Here is a 17,558-nt window from a genome sequence, read left to right on the forward strand (position 1 = left end):
TCACTGCAAACCACAAGTGTAATTAAGTACAGTACTCTTTTCCTGAGAAGTAATGCCCTGTAAAGGAGACTCTTTCAGCAGTATGAGGAATATTTCACCCAGAAGTAGTGAATAGTCATGTCCTGTGTTCTCGAAACAACACAGGTGAACGCACGTTCACTAGCAAACAACCGCTTGATTTGCCTGGTGTCATTGGCGCTACTGACACACTTCCCATCCGTACTTCGGGACACTTATTGTCCGGGTCTATTGTAATTTAGCCCCGTCGATACTCGTACATCGCCATCTGTTGGAACGTGTCACGGTGTTAAGGTTCAGGCTGTGCAGCGCAGCGCGTGAATACCTGATGTTTCTTGACCTTTCAATAACTGTCAGAGTTTTCGTTCCTACTTATTGGTGACTTGTTATCCATTCTGGAGCTCATGGTAACTCAATGTATAAGACATATGCCAGGTGACCCGAAGGTTCGTTGTTCGTAACCAACTCTGGCATCTCAACAGATTCTGCCTAAGATTGGACAGCCTGGCACCGTATCGGTCCTCTTGCTTCTGTGGTTAACGTGGTAGCTAGGCACGGAAAGGTTACAGCTACAGGTCTATTAATTTATACTGTCAATCTCTTTTTGTTATTTTAGTTGGTTTAAGTTTAGTGACACCCGAAATTCTCGTCCTTCGCTACCTATTAATAAGTTATCGCTACAATCAACAAATGGTTATGTCCAAAACTTGTACTGATATGCTCCTGCGAAATCTACTTCCAGCCATCGATTGTCCGGCGCTTCCGCACCCGCATATAAAATCTATTTAAAAACACCATATGCAACAAAAACCTTGTTAACTTGGTACAAAAAGCGCGTGGAAGCTTTTTAAAGCCACCCCCTCTTACAATGAAACACTCACGTAGCTGACAGATGTTAGTATGCAACAAAAATGTCAATTTGGAGAATAAAGTGCTTCACAGTTTTCATCAGTATAATCCAGATCTGAAGGTTATTCCTCACATTCCACTACATACATATAAATATTAACGATGGAGCACCCAGTTTATTGTTCGCGGATACTCAGTCGCTCTGGTCTCAGAAATTTCATCCCTTTCTAGCTACGGTTACACTTTTTGCAACCGATTAAAAACTGCAATCCCATTTCGGGCTCGTTCTCAACATATTGTAAGTTAGCGTAGTGCGATGAATATATGTATCGTCGTAGACTGTCTTCGAATCCAACTCATTTCGTTGTTGCTCTCAGATTGGTAATTTGGGTGGGCCTTACTGAACTGCTTTCTTTTGTGCACTGTTGTTACCATCGTGCGTATGGATTTATGACGTCTCACACGTTTGTGACATTCATATAGACCTTCATGCGTAGCTCCATACGCACACCGTCATGTTTGCACTCATGGATGGATGCAGTCCGTAGGAACAGACTAACTGACGTTCCGCATATGTCGGAGACATTCTAGCATCTCTCCGTCCACTACTGCTGACTGAGTCCATGGTAGTCCATTCGTCACATTCTTACTTTTTGGACACGTGGATGGAGTCAAACCGTACTGTCCCCTATCTTGGACTATGGATCTGAGTCTGTCTGCTGGTGTGTCATGCTCACAGAACAAAGCAACTCGAAACACTCAACGAAAAATTGAAATACTGCGGGGTAGATGAAGCCGAAAGGGCAACCGCCGAATCAATATTTATTCGATATTGTGTATTCGGAATGAATGTTTAGTAAACCTTCAACTCCAAAAATTGGGATCCCTCTTGCGCGATTATTCAATTTGTTTGTGTTTTTTATTTGCAAACTCACCAAGTTTCAGTCAGTGCTTTTGTGATAATCAAAACATACAGTGAAGCGGTTAGAAAAGTTTCCCTTCACGGGAACAGATTGCTCATCAGACTGACGTGCACTTATCTAACGGCCGTATGTTTAGTTTAGTCTTTTTCAAGGTATATATTTCATGGACATGTGTTCTCTCACAATCACCTGATATTTACTTGATATTTTACTAAGCGTTTGTAACCTTGATTGGTCCAATTTACCAATGCGTTCAGGGAAAATATTTTTTGCTTTTAATTTAGTTTAGAGCTATTCTAAAGTAAACGGCGGGTATCTCTAACTGATACGAATGGCACTTTGCGTCAAACTATCAGGTCCTCTGTACGAACAGCATGGCCTTCGAGCGGACTTCCACATGGATTGGGATCCCGGTCCCATTCGTTATACTGTGTGCTGATCTGAGACCTAACCCCTCCCCCCCCCGAGTCCAACTTGACGTGCAGACACAGGTTTTCAACTGTCCAGGATGTTACCATAGCAACGGGTATGGTGAAAAAGTTATTGCAAGCTTGCAAAATTCGCTTTTGAGTTCTGGTTGATAGTTTCCGTTCTACACGTTCAGTAGTCAGCAATCAAAACGAAGTTAGGAACAAGCAAATAAATAAATAATCGATGAATGACTAAATAAATAAATAAGTAAATGAAATCAATTAATCAATGTTTTAACCTTTTTTCAGGACCGCTAATGGTTGCTATACAGCTTGCTACAATATTTGCGTTCATGCTGTTTCAGCTGTTGAAGAAACGACGGTTGAGTTCACCTAGGTTGTGCTTGAAACTCCACTTTGTCAGCGGTTTGCTTAATCAATTAATCAGTCTCAATAGTTTATTGAGGACGTTGTATGTGGATTACCGTAGGAGAATGAAAAGCTATTAATATGAAGGTTTTGTTGTATTATGGAAGTGGCGCCTAGTGGTTTGGACATTGCAAGACAGGTCTGACGACCTCACCGTAAGGCGAAAACATCGCCGGGTTTTTTTTAGCACACGACAGCTCTGGAGTTCGTTGTGTGCTACAGTGTTTTGGATGGCCATACTTGTCATTCTTGACAAACAGTTCTGAGGCACGCAGAACAGAACTAATCCTATGGTGTATTTTAGACAGTTCTGTACAGAAAACGCACATTCTGACTCCTATATTCGGTTGCCGAGGCTCCATGCACTTGCGAAGCTATGAGTTCACCAAATTCCTGTTCCAACCGGCGTTGGGAACCAAGCGTGACTACACCGAGTGTCTGTCTGTCTGTCTGACTGACAGGATAGATGAACCGTTTCAGACAACCTAATCAGCCATATCAGGGCTGTTCTTAACAGTCCTGTCGTCGTCTTCTCCTCGTCTGCCATCTCTGTAGCATAGCTGATGCACTCGAACAAACAAAAGCCTATCGACTTGCGACTAAGCTTGTGGCTGGGTGTTGCAGCCTGTGGGTGGACGGAAACATACATGTATGCCTAAATGGGCAGAGAAATCTAGCGACAAATGTAAAAATAACAAAACTGGAGTGTGGGTAGGTTTGGTGTAATCATGTCGTGTTACTGTCCATATACTGTTCACCTTATCGATATGGCAAAAAAATTGCAGCACACCTATCTGACACCTGAGCTATCGTCCTGTATCTGGCTGGTCCGAAGCTCAACACAAAATACTGACGATTCGAGCCCCTTTTCTGAAGACCGGGTAAACGGATAGTTTATTTCGATTCTCCCTTTGAGTTTTGAGTCTTCTGAAGAACCAAACCGAAATGAATCATTTGTTTATCTTGTCCAACTAGACGAAATCAGGCTGCCATTCAGAAGTAAAGGAGGAGCATGTTTGTTCAATATGATCTCATTTGCTATTGATGCTAATGCGGATTCACGAGCGCTATCGTGTCCCTTTTTTACCTTGACCGGTGTATTTTTGCCCTGTTACAAGTTTGGCTTGGACTTGACGGCTGCCTAAGTGAACGACAATTGTTGTTTTTCACCATACTTTTTTTGATTCATGCCTGCCTCATTGTTGGACAGTAGCGTGAGGGATGAACAGTTAAGTTTCAAGTGTCCTCATTTACTTGAAAATCGCAGTGAAACGCTATTCAGTGAATTTATGTCGGGGTCTGGAAAAATGCTAAGTTCTGTTTCCGGCTGTGTGCTGTCTTCAAACTCGTCCACTGTATTCTGTGCCAGGCTGAGTGCTATTCTCATTGCTCGACTTCTCTCAGTCCAAACCATCGTTGCTTGTCCTATTGGGATCAGAAGTGCAGTAGCGTAGCTCATTCGGAGATGTATAAATCAGTAAACCAATCCTTCTTCACAGTAAGTGCAGCTGAAGTTTATGTTAATTCACTGGTTTTCATCAGATCGCACTTCAAGTGGGTGAAGCTGCACTTCCTGTAGTTCGCGTCATGTTGCTGCGTCGGACAAACTAAATGGTAAATCGACTGTTTCTTTTTCATTCGATGTGAACATAGTGTCAAAAAAGCGCTGTAAAATTGTGACAAAATCTACAGGGTTGTCCAAGCTTCCCGGTCAGCAAACACTTTTTCCAAGTATTTATTCCTGAACATTCGGGGCACTCCGAATTGAACTGTGTATCTAGGAGCTTAGGTCAAGCAGCTTAACCGTCCCCAAATCTAATTTTATTGTTTTGATTGAGCCATGCTATCTACGTTGCTAGCTGTGTTCATGCATGTCACTCCATGACAAGGACATCGGAAGTAACTGTTCCTGTTTATCTCAACTTCGGAATAGTCGACCGGTTGGTAGACAGGCGGTGTTCCATGTCCCCAAGCCCTTTCCTGCCTCAGTAAACACTCCATGCATTATGAATAAGCAAGTGGGCCGGCCACCGACCCCCTCATTCTGCCAGCTCAAACAATATCTGATATAGCCGGCCGTTGGCTGTGTTGTCCAGGGCTGTTTTCTGTATCCCTGAGCCCAACCGAATTTCGGTTACACAGCTAGAATTCCTGGTCATGTGCCGACATTTTGACACCATCTAACTGAAAGTTTTTGCGCGCATCAGCGGATAAGTAAAGTGACAACTATACGTGTGTTTATCCCAAACTAGTTAGACATTTCAAGGCACATGTGCAGAAACCGTGTAAGCAACTAAAAGGTAGATAGACATGCGTTGATATCGTTGGGTGCCGATTTTGTATTAAAATGTTCCCAATTTCCTGCCTGTCTTGAGTTCGCAACTTCAGGACGATTAGGAGCAACGTAACCGACATAGTTACCTTATTGCCGGCTCACAGAAATATGGGATAATATTGTCAAATGAGTACAAACCAACTATCGGCGAATTCCATAATCAATTTTGAGTTATGTAGCACTACATCCTGACCGCACTTCCACCTGTACGCTCTGCAATACAGTTCTATCAAAGCACTTTGTTATCTGTTTCGCACCCTTAAGTCATGTCACACGTCGACTGTGTATTTAAGATCGACAGGGTTCTAATCAGCAACGATATAATACCGGAGTTTAAAGGCTTTTCAGTGTTTGCCTCATTATTTCGTCGAGAGCCAATTTGAAAAATCAAGAATGGACATCCCGATGCTGAAGGTAGCAGAGTCCGTTTCGTCAGAAACATCTTCAAATTAGAATAATTAATTTCACAGTCCTAATGATATTATGTAACTTGTCAGGATTTTGTTTAATTTTGGATCAAATCCACTTGCCCACTCAATCGTCTTATCCAGATGGGGTCATCGACGGTTGCAGCAGATTAACTCAACTCAGTTTCATTGCAATATTCCTTCATGCAGGTGGCATCTGGAATTCTCACCTACCTAACGCAAAACTCCTGGCTACGGATATTTTGGGTTGGAACTGGTACCTCTGGTAGTACCAAGTTGTATGCCTTGATTTTCTCTAAGGAAACTGAACTCATCTGGGTGTCGGGTATAATTACTTTTCATTTTTTCTCTCCACAGCAGCCTAGAGTGGAAACGAAATTCATCGAGCAAGGGAAGAGTTAACGAGTATTTACTCATGCAACCAGGGGTTTCCAAAATGAAAACTGATTGCACGACAAATCTGTTGGTAATTCTTGGCGTATCTGACCAAATGTAAACACAAAGATCGGTACATCAGGTGATGCTGAATGTATGTGCAACTTGCAAACGGGTTAGCATGGTAGGGTAAATCAGTGCCAGTCCAAATACGCTGAACTTTAAGTGCATTCGACGTCCACAAGATGCCAAACTTGAATGTCTACACGTGATGCAGGTAAACAGGCAGGGGAACACAGCTCGCATTAGCTAGTAGATTTATTACTTAGCTGAGGGCATTCAGAGTGCCTACAGACCACACCAAGTTCACGTAGGTATCAGCTTAGGAAGACATTTTTAGGCAGACGTGACTGACGTCCGGAGGACTAGTGCCACCAAAATTTTTAATAAGTCCGACGGCGCCGTAAACAAAGCTGTCTGAAGCACGGTTGATTTTGGTCGAGTCTACCTGGGATTATCTATAACCGACCAGAGCGTGAGAAAGCGCGAATAAACTTTGTTTTGTGGTAGTCCACAGAACCCACTACTGTCAGAAATTCAACGAATTGGATAACTATTGTGGACAGAAAATGTATTCCAATTTACTTGTAGAAGCTTAACTAATGAAAGTTTGTACCAGTCTGTCGCATCACTTCACGGAAAAGCTGAAAAACACTGTCTGCGAAACCAGTGAAAAGTTATCACATTTTGTGCGGTTGTCTTGATAATCTAGACAAGACTCGTTGGTCGACCACTGTACCCCCATGGGTATTTCTTAGGCAGAAAATATTTGTGGGAAAACTAGAACTTTCAATGGGCGCAAGGTTGAAAGATGTAGTAAACCGTATGAAATACAATCCCCAACGTTTTTTATTTTCATTTTCATTGCTATATTTATATTTCAGCACGCGACGGATGCTGCGAGCAACAGAAACCACAAAACATTTTACCTTGTTATCTAAGCCAAACACTTATTACTAATGGATTTACATCATACAGTAGTAATAGGAATGGGTTGCTCCTGATGTAATATAATTTTTAACCTCCAAAAGAATGTCAATAAAGAAAAAAATTATCAAAATACACTCATTTGCGGACCGATTTGTGGTTTGCCAGGGAAGCACCTGGAACTCAGCTAAATCCCCCGTTTATGATGTTTTCAAGCAACTGAATGTGCTGCACCATGCTGTCGTATGTTTCATTTGGTAGGATGTTTGATAACTCGCAATACGAATGTAGACGTAATACACCACTCGTAAGGTTGCTGTAAATCTTCTGACAGCCCATGGCCGGTTTTGCCCCTCTTGAGGCTCATCAGGTAGGCGCAGTCCCCGAGTTTCCACAAACCTTATCTTCTGCTTTAACCCAAATTCCAGATGAGTCTCCCGTCAAAACCAAATTTCTATGCAAATGAGTGCATATGCCGAAATCTGTACGATTAAGGTTTAAGTTGAGCATACGGTTGACGGAAATTCCGGGATGGCGCCTAACTGATGAGCCGCAAGAAGGGCATAACCGGTCGTGCGCTGTTGGAGAGTTTCCAGCATTCTTATGAGTAGAGTAGAATATTACGCCTATGCGGGAAAAAATTCCGTTTCCAAACGAGCCTTTGGTGTTTCTTGTAGTTGAGTAGTATGTATATATTCATACAGACTCGAACAGTATACATTCGTAGGTGCCTTACTAGGATCTGCATTTTAGGCTATCGGCGTACTTACTTGTCCACTTGCTAAGTAGAAACAGTTGCCATCCTAAGGATGACAACATCATTAAACGTATGGTTGGTGTAATACGCCGGGTTAGTCACTAAAATCCTGGCGGTAAAATAATGGGTGTTTCAGAGAACATTTGCATGCTGCCATGTGCAGTGAGATGCGATATCATGCTGACGTCTAAGGAAACTGGTGGTGACGTATGACACCAATATATCGATTATAACCAGGTAACACATGCCTGTTTGTATTGCTAAACTATCGTGTTTGGGTCAACCGAAAACTTCCAACAGGCCTCTGGACGTTCGCCTGCCTACCTTATCCTCTTCGATTCACTTCGGCGCCAAGGTATTGTGTGCAGCACTGCACTCGACTTAGCGCAAACGATCTATGGCCATCGACGATGCACAGGAGTCTACTAACTCAATCGCTGTAGGCTGGCAAGTTTGCTTTGGGCGTCATCTATCTGTATGTATGGTCAGCTTCCTGGTAAAGGATCTCTTACTAGGATACACCTAACAGTTGATAGAATTTCATTTCTCCTGTTGGGTGTCCCATATGAAGAGATTGCATCGTATATATTGTAAGTTCGGGGTTACTTTTTTGATTAGGTTGTCAGTATTTTGTGTCAGTGTACATATTGCTCATCGTAACTGGCACAGCTGCCAATCAGTTAAAACTGATCTGCCAGTTGAGTTTTATGCTAAAATTAGTCTTTTACATGGTGGAGTCTATCTGGTCCATTTTGCTCTTAGCCCACAAACTCTAAAGTTCACGATATCTGCCTTTATTTACTCCAAGTAACTGAAGCACTAGCGACAGACTAGGCTGCTCACACCCTGTCATCCATACCTGTACCTCTTCGTATGGATATGAATACTTTTGTTTCCGATGGCGATGTGAGAAAATTTGGTGTTTCCAATTGTAGTTTTCATCCTGTCAGTGAAGCCGATCTCTGTGCTGAAAAGCTAAGAGGAATTTTTCAGCTGTTTAACCATTTTTGGGAACCTTGAGCAATGCGTACACACGAAACTCAGATATTTTTTCACCCGCGACCTTGCGGCCAGTGGTTAAATACTCAACCGTTCGGCCATGAGTGGCTGATCTGCAGTGTGATTAGCTCTCACCAACGCAGGACATGACGCCACTGATCCGTCACTCACAGAAACCACAGTAGGTGGTCACACATTGACTGACTTCTTCAGTAACAACTTCTTGAAAGGAAGATTCACTCACATTCTGAACTTATTCCTTCTTTGAGCAACTTATACACTGATGGTAATGTGAGGAGATTTGGCAATTGACAACATAAATTTTCCCTGTTGTCTTCCTTCACTGTTTGATATGCTTAGGCTTTGCATGGATTGCATTCTAAACCCGAATGCTTCGTATATAGGCTCCGATAAGCAGTTACAAGTTCTCGTACGAGACCCATTGAGACAATTGTGTGCTTGGATTCATATTTTGAATCCCGACGACAGACAACTTGAAGTACTTCTTTATTTTGTTAGGTATCCATCTCTACCATAACTTAGCTTACAATCGGAGGGCCCCGTTATGATGACTCTTCGAATATGGGACGAAGAGGTTAAAGAGAACCCTCTAAATTGAGAATACAGGGGGCTTCGGGAATCAGGGAGAAGCACTTTACCAATATGCAAAGCTGAAATAAATTTTGCCGTGTCTTACATAAGTACACTCCTCAAAGACAGCGTTCTTTGTGTTCTTTAAACTAAGGATCAATTTGGAAAGCAGTGGCTTTGATCGTGTACAATGTTCAGCGTTTCCAGTGATGCTGTGAGTTTAGGATTTACATCTGTCATCAAACCAGATGTGATCACGTTTTGTTATGCAAGGTCGCGTAACAATCCATAACAATTCATAACAAGTTTTGGTGTTATATCTAATTATTTGTGTTAAGAACACTGCGTAACTCCCATGTTGGTTCGAAGATTTCTTCGAAGGTAAAATTGGAAGCGGCCCAATAAACCGCTATTTAACACAGAAAAAAAGTGAAAAAAAGGTTGCGGCTGAGCCAGTAGCAGTCACCGGCGGTTAAAACATAATTTGTGGGGACGGGGTCTTCTTTCTGTCAGTCTCTTTAAAAAATCTCATTACTAGCCCACCTTCTTTCGCCAATAGAACGTGATTCGCGAATCCTCACTGGGTCTCTAACATGCTCCAGTTGCTAGAAACATATTGGATGATTCGTACTAGTGTAGGTATCTCTTAGTGACAGCATATTTTCTTTATTTAAAAATCACCGATTGCCAAAGCCTCACGCAATGACAAGTAATTTTCTGGCAGCAGCTTCGCTGAATGCACACCGTATTTCAAGTCTACCTTATGTTTACCCAGTCAGTCGGCGACTTTAGTGTGGCTGGGGTGAGCATGAAACTTTCCAAGCCCCAGCGTCTTTGTGAATATATATTGTTTTGTTGTCGTTGATCACGCGACAATAATAGAATATCCGAAGTGGTTTGCTTCAGTTTACGCCCATAAATATAACTCATCAGTTCATAGCACCACTGAGGGAAGCGATGCTGTCGAATAAATTTAAAAGCACCATGCAAAACATCTTTTATAATATTCCCAGAGTGCTTTCTGATGTCACGGAGCCACAGAGACAGAGCACAACTTGCATCTGTTTCAAAAACTAACTCTCAAAATTAACCGTTACTTTCATAATGCGACTGAATCGGCTTTCCTATAGAAACGCATCTAAGCGAAACCACTCTAATTAGGTGTTTTGCGCGTGATTTGTTCCATATTCTAGACCCTGCGCCAGTGGTTCGTGTCTGCCATTCATACTCCGACGCATAAATCACTGGGATTGTAGCTTGCGTGTGATCGACCTTTAATCACCAGACAACAGTGGCTTATGCCAATCTGGACCACATGTTAAATTACGAAGGAGTATTTTTTCGATTCAATAAACCGGAGGTAAGAAGAGCAGTAATACCAGAATTTGGTTGGTCGTCTAGTTTATTGTTGGAAGGTACTGCCGACGAGGCAGTATATCGTGTTCACATGCAAAAAAAACTATACGACTATCAATAATGTCTAAATTTATTCACAATACTCGCGATTGGAAAGGAACCGGATTGCTTGTCTTCCGGATTTTTCGGGCAACATACCCGTTAGGGCTTCAGAAAACAGAGCAGAAATAACACCTTTAAAGCAACGAATATTACCTAACCTAAAAACTAATTGCAAAATATAAAAAAATGAGCTGCTTCACTAGGCTCAGNTTACCTAACCTAAAAAACTAATGCAAAATAAAAAAAAATGAGCTGCTTCACTAGGCTCAGCTTTCCACAAGTGAAGTTGCATGAAACTGACTTGTAGGTTTTACGGTCAGTTGGACTGACTAATAGTTAAACCTGAGTAGTTTGCTGAAAGTGTTTGGTATTAACTCGTCTTTGCAGTAGATTAGCTCGAATGTTGATTTTTAGATGCCACAATGTTGAACATCCAAAATAAAGCGAAAGTTTACAATCGCCACTTAGAAGACAATTGTCAGTTTGCTCAGACAAGATATTTCCTCCGGCTCAAGATTCCGTATGATAAGATTGTTCTTGTCATTTTTTCTATAGGTTGTCTGAGTGGATATGCCGGGGTGTAGGCACCTGGATATGATTGTCACTAGCCAGTAATGATTTTCTCCACTATCCTCTTTTATTTCTCCACAGAAAGCGCTTAAAATGAATTGTGGTTACAAGAATGAGACGTCGTTTGCTATCGATGCAACTTTGAGTAGGCGCTGCATTGTTTTTTTATCGGTCATAGTGAGAGCTAACAAGACAAAACTCAGGAAGTGGTGGATGACAAGAAGGCAGTATTTTCAGCAGCAAAACTGTCTGAAGCACAGATATTTTCCATAAATTTTGTAACCTACTTGTTGGAGTGGTGCATGCAGTTACCGGGAAGGATTTCGTTTACTTTTAAGGACTGATGGCCTACTGACCCGCTGACCTATTTTCTAGTTTAAAAAAGAATGCGCTTTGCCGCTAGCTCTAAAAAACCAAGAAACGCTAGCGCAGTGGCCTCTAAAAGTAACTAGATTAGACAGAGGCTGACATTAGTTATCTGGGCTTTTCGTTTCCTTAGTGAGATCCTGATGGACTTCACGAGTGGATGTTATTTCCTGTCGTTGCCAGGTAGAGGCAGGAACAGTTTCACTGAGATGGTTAAATGCCAGCTATCCATCTGTCCTTTTATGTGTCATTTTGAGAAAGATGCCAACGGATGTGTGCATTCTCAGGAGACTAGACTTTTTCTAGCAAAATTAACATCGCGTAACAGGCTGGTATCCAGAAGTCGATGCTGAAACCCGTCCATTTTCTAACATTCTGCCAAGCCGCCAGGCATTTCTGTAAAGCTGGACTTCTTTAATTGATTTGTCACGGAAATGCACCTATGGATTTATCTTCAACTTTATGGTCTCGGGTGGCATAGATATATATTGTACATGATGTTCGATGTAATTTTGTATCGTGTTCTCACGAAAATTTTTATCCTATTAACTCAAGTATAAAATCTTACCACATAATTTAGAGCAAACATTTTTCTTAAAGTAAAAAAGCCTAAACCGAGAGAAATATCCTTTTTGCGTGCAACTTTATCAGCTTTCGACGTTCGGATAATTCCCCTAAACTGATGGGAACAGTAGGGGTGTTAACATTTTCTATGATCCTTTGGATGTTCGAAAATCCTCTGGGGTTAGAACTCAGTTGCGTCGTGATAGATGTGATCGTGTAACGGATTGAACAGACACATTAATCATCAATAACTGAACCAAAATCCTTTAACCGATTTGTGGTGTGTTACATCAATAATGTTTCATTCCCCACAAAGTGTTCTTGTTCCTAGTTATTAGTCTTTTGCGCTTGACCATGTTTGTATTGCGTGCATCGTCCCATCATCTCATAACCAAGTTCGGGACCAACGGTTTTGAGAAACATCAGTAGATCAGGTAAGTGGCATGAGTGTTACGGACCACTGTGCGCTACAACCATTGCTGTCAAAATACTGCAAATAAAGTTTGGTGCATGTCCATATCACAGTCTCAATAGTTAAGAATCGACAGGACATCACTTAAGAATTCGGACTGCGCTGTTCGCCCATTCAACTGCACACTTAAATCATAATTCTGAAGGAAACGATATTTTCATACCTTCATATTGCTTTGAGTTATTTTCTTCTACCTAGGAAAACAACAAATTTTCCTCCTAGGAGTGTACCATATTTAACAACATGAATAGGCTAGTCATCCTTCGAAGATAAATTGTTGTCTTTCAAGCATACCAAACTGACAAGCTTGCTGAGTCAGCACTGGATGCTTGAAAGTCCATACTAACAAACTCTACACTCTCGCAACGAACCATTTACGGGCTGATGAAGCCTTGTCCAGATACAATCGCTCAAGTCAGCATTTGCGCGCAGTTGTTAAGACGATGAATATTATGTAGCGTTCACGTTCTGTCAGGACTAATCAAATGTCCACTGCTCCACTCCTATTGGTGAACCGTCCATTTGTCAGCCACGCTGTCAATCACATGGTGTAGACACTGTGTGTGGAACTCTGAGAAAAAATATAGGCTTGTCTAGAGTGGAGTTCTTCTTGGTTAAGTTGTTCTGCCAGAAAGCACCTATTTTATCTTCTATTTCGACTGCTTTGTGGAGGAGAAAGAAACCATGGTAAAGAGTAAAGCTCTGTTTCATTTTGCAGCACATTTCAAGGTTTACGTTTTGTAACATTTTTACTGATTTTTGGAATCTGTGTGTGGAACCTGAGAAAAAATATAGGCTTGTCTAGAGTGGAGTTCTTCTTGGTTAAGTTGTTCTGCCAGAAAGCACCTAGTTTATCTTCTATTTCGACTGCTTTGTGGAGGAGAAAGAAACCATGGTAAAGAGTAAAGCTCTGTTTCATTTTGCAGCACATTTCAAGGTTTACGTTTTGTAACATTTTTACTGATTTTTGGAATCTGCTATAAGCTAATGCGTGACACGAACTAAGCTCCACTCCATTTGCCGTTTTCGCAAAAAACAAGATGCAATTTAATCACCAAACGTCATATGGCCGTTATCAACCGCTTTTGTGGATGAATGTGTAAGTATACTTAATAGAGTAACTGTCTTTTTTTAATTTTCTACAGCTGTAGCTGCATCAATTAAAATGGCCACTCAAACCTTGGCCATGCCAAATTCTACTTCGACACCTTCAATGTCCACCTCAGGGAAGACGTAAGTATCCATAAATGAACAAATGTCTGTTCAAAAGCTGTCCTGAATGTCTAGTGCTTTTTGTTTACAGGTATTCTATTGTTTTGATCATAGTAATGTCGTTGGTAAACAGATGCACATAACTCGCCGGTCATAATGGTTCCACTCAAATTTCCCACTTGGAATATTCGCACTGGTGAAGTTTCCAATCAAGGATAGTGAAAACATGGATCCGAGTCTGAGGAGTTCCTTCAACCCTTGACTGTGCGGTACAAATTGCACATGAGTTTCGCCTTCTTAGGCCACATTTTGGCGGCCGGCTGAATTGAATTAGATGGGAACTTGAAGTAACATGCTTCTGAATAGAATGAGTTTAGATCACATCACGCTTGGCGCTGTCCATCAGAATACAGAAGACTGGTATGTACCAGAACAGCTTTTACGCTGTGTACGGAATACAGTGAACGCCCCACACCCACTACCGATAAATTCAAAACATTCAGATTTTCATCAAATCAGCTGCTTACTGCAATTATAACTGCACAACGGTCTTAGATTATCGTGCTGGGTTTTTGGAGAACGCAAAATCAATTTAGTGTTTCAATGGATGATTTATTCTGAACCGCAACAAACAGGCACGATCCTGACAAACCGTCCGCTGATTCTCCAAAATCATAAGAATCGATCATGAAGGGAATCCGTCATCTGGGCATACTCTAATTCTGAACAATGCAGCAGTTCGTCAGGCTATGTCAAAGTTTGTTTGGGAGTACTTATTATGGCTGTTGGTATGGAAATTGAGTGTGCTGGCAACGTTACAACGAGCGATTTACGACAAGATTTGGTTGATCCTGATTGACCTTCAGTTCTGATGGTCCCTATCAAGTTCATCGGGGAGATTGTACAGAATCTGTACCAAAGTGCAAGTTGAAAGATGCTAGGATCACTAAGTAATGGTAAAACAGGCTCTTCTTCATTACAATGCCCCGTGTGTTCAATGACTCCTTCGAGATTTCCACACCCAAAACATGCACAAATGAGGAAACCGTATGGTACAAAGCAAACTCAACTCAGCAGGATCTGAAGCCCAGTGGAAGCAAGAATAAAAGAAAGCGTTGTTTACTGATAATGAAATGATCATTCTGGAAGATCTGGATGGTTTGGTCTGTTGTCTGCGTAATGTGGATAAAATTAGCCCAGAATACTTTTACAGGACGAGTGAAACTTCTATCTTAGATGTCATCACTCAACAAGTCAGTGAGCAGGTGGAGATATGGTGTGGTTTTTGTGATCAAAGGATGAAGGACACTACATCCTCCCTAAATGCTTATAGATCACACTGCTAATCATCCGCTCGTAGCCAGAGATTTAGGCGATCGAACAACTGTCCGGGAAGTCGTGGTTCAAAACTCCCCTGATTTTCGTGGCTTCATTTACAACACGAAATAAATCTTTATTGAAACTTTCCAATTCCTCTCAAATTACCATCAGATTTGCATTCGACAAAACCAAAGTAGGAATTATTTCATGGCTTGGTATTCTAATTTTGTGGCAGATAAACAGTTTAACAGTGATCGCGGTTGATTTCGGCACTCAACGATCATCCCTTTACGTTTCCATGCAAAAGGCATCTGAGAGAAATGGATTCCCAGTGTAAGGGTGTCTCACTCTATAATGCGTTTTATTGCTCGCATTTTTATCCCACAAGCTACGATTAGCAGGCTGCGTAAAATTCAAAAGCATTTGAGCCATGATTTTACATCGTGTTTAACCATAACAAACCGTCAGATGAGTTGACTGGACTAAAGAGAGCTATGCCAAATACATGGCGGAATTGGGCAGTGTTCTATTGGGAACGCCATCTAACATGTAGGGATCATGAAGAACTTCACATAACTCGGAATGTGCTATTGGATTACAACGGTCCGAATATCGTTCCACGCACACAACATAATCCAGGCGTTCTATGCAAAGATTACTCAAACGTACGGTAGAAAATTGGTTATTTTCAGTTGCACAGGAATGAACAAAACTTGGGAAATCGACTGACTTGTCGGCTTCTTCCACGTGATATAGCTGGTTGACAGCAAACCACCTGGGGGACACAAAGTCACAGCCTGCCTAGAATGTCCTCTACCCGCACTGTGCACTCTGACCATACCAGGTAGTTGATATTTAACATCAGTAATGAGAAAGACTGATAGAACTCTACTCGATTGTGTCTGGTAGAATATGAATAAGCCGGTATCAGTGAGGTGATTGCCTATTATATTATGGCGTAAGTTGGATAGCTTATGGTTTGTTTCCGATGCAAAGCGGTCTACACGCACTGTGGGTTGGCACATTTTCGTCCAACCTTACCTCAATGGAGGGACATTAGTGTCCTTCTTAGGACGTTCTTGTTAAAGTAACCCACCGCATTTCCTATATGACTGGTAATCCCCATGTAGAAATATGGCAAATATTCCTCAAACAAAAATCAATATTGAACAAGTTCACTAATATCAAATGATTCTATTATTTTTATATTAAAGGCAATACTTAGTTGGACCTTAAAATCAAGGAAATACTATCTTCCGGCATACTTTCACCTCATTTCTTGCACTGTTCACTTTGTAGTGGCTGGTGTTGGTTTGGATGACTAGATGGATTGGTGTTTATACAGTTACACTTATAAGTTGCATCCGACTGAATGACTTGAATAGATTTGTTCGTTTTGAGTGTCCCGAAACCCAAGATAACTTTGAACCCTATAACCTTGAGTGAACAGGCCCTAGATTCGGGTCATACCATTGACTGTGTCTGAAGGTGTATTCTCCATCTTTGCATACCAATGAAAAGTTGCCGTATGAGCAAAAAAAAACTTGCAGTAAATTTTCGAATAAATCTAAAAAAGGAGAGCCTGGGAAACGGTTGAAGAAAAGCCGTGTAGGGTGACCTGCGGGAGGGTTTGGAAGTGGACTCAGATCTAAGCCGTATTTACTAATTGATGCACAGATGACAAAACAACCTTATACTCCAGTCAAAGACGAACTGCCGGCAAAGAACACTTTAGCGCTGTGGTTAATGCTTAGGATGTGGGTATATCTGCCGTTGACCTCATCCAAGCACGGGATATTTTGGTATATAATTAGATCAGCCAGCTCACGCCTCCTGTGAATTCACTGTATCAAAGGCCTTTGGCCGCCAACTTATTACTCTCTGCTTTGTATGTATGCTCCGACTTTTTTAACGCTCGTGCAAATATCACATTCAACGTTTGGTATGCAGAGCGAAATACCACTCATTATCCTCTGAATCCACTATAGGCCCTAGTGGTATTGTCATCTGGAAACGACAACTTTCAGGAGAAAACGTTGCACAAAAGGATGCTGGCTTCAAAAGAAAAGTACCGCTCCGTTAACTCTCACAGTGCATTCCGGCACTGCCAGTTAAGTCTTTTTGGTGGCGTCCTCACAAACATCTTTGCAAATGATTATATTGGCTTTCGCACGTAACTAGTCTAAAAACTGGACTTAAGCTCAGTTTCAGACTTCGCTAATAAGTCTGGAATCAACCGCGTGTGAAATATTGTGGCAAAACAAACTCAGATATCCTTGTCGGAACATGCTTGCATCAATCTAAAATTGTTGTCCTGGTGACCGTATGTCCTCCGTTAGCGGTGCGTCCCGTTTTTCGTCCTTCATGACACTGTGCGCAAACTCGTTCGTACAATGTAAACAATCATGTTTCAGAAAACGAAATCTGATTTATGATATCTTGTGATACTTGCCACTTTGACATTTTACTCTCAACTGACCTATGAGTACGCCTGA

The 17,558-nt window shown here is 41.6% G+C and overlaps 2 protein-coding genes across 2 annotated transcripts in view; one reads left to right on the forward strand and one right to left on the reverse strand.

Annotated features, from left to right (window-relative positions):
* The window catches only part of T265_03387 (hypothetical protein), a gene marked incomplete at both ends in the record, with an annotated part of 79,753 nt that overhangs the window by 26,626 nt on the left and 35,569 nt on the right, over positions 1-17,558 (reverse strand). The window lies entirely within an intron of this gene.
* The window catches only part of T265_03389 (hypothetical protein), a gene marked incomplete at both ends in the record, with an annotated part of 97,736 nt that overhangs the window by 24,635 nt on the left and 55,543 nt on the right, over positions 1-17,558 (forward strand). Inside the window, 2 exons of the mRNA XM_009167858.1 lie at positions 11,211-11,274; positions 13,677-13,764. Of these exons, the coding sequence (XP_009166122.1) occupies positions 11,211-11,274; positions 13,677-13,764 (152 nt within the window). The remainder of the gene's footprint in view (positions 1-11,210; positions 11,275-13,676; positions 13,765-17,558) is intronic.

The sequence above is a fragment of the Opisthorchis viverrini genome (assembly GCF_000715545.1).
Source record: "Opisthorchis viverrini unplaced genomic scaffold opera_v5_48, whole genome shotgun sequence".
NCBI classification, from domain to species: domain Eukaryota; kingdom Metazoa; phylum Platyhelminthes; class Trematoda; order Opisthorchiida; family Opisthorchiidae; genus Opisthorchis; species Opisthorchis viverrini.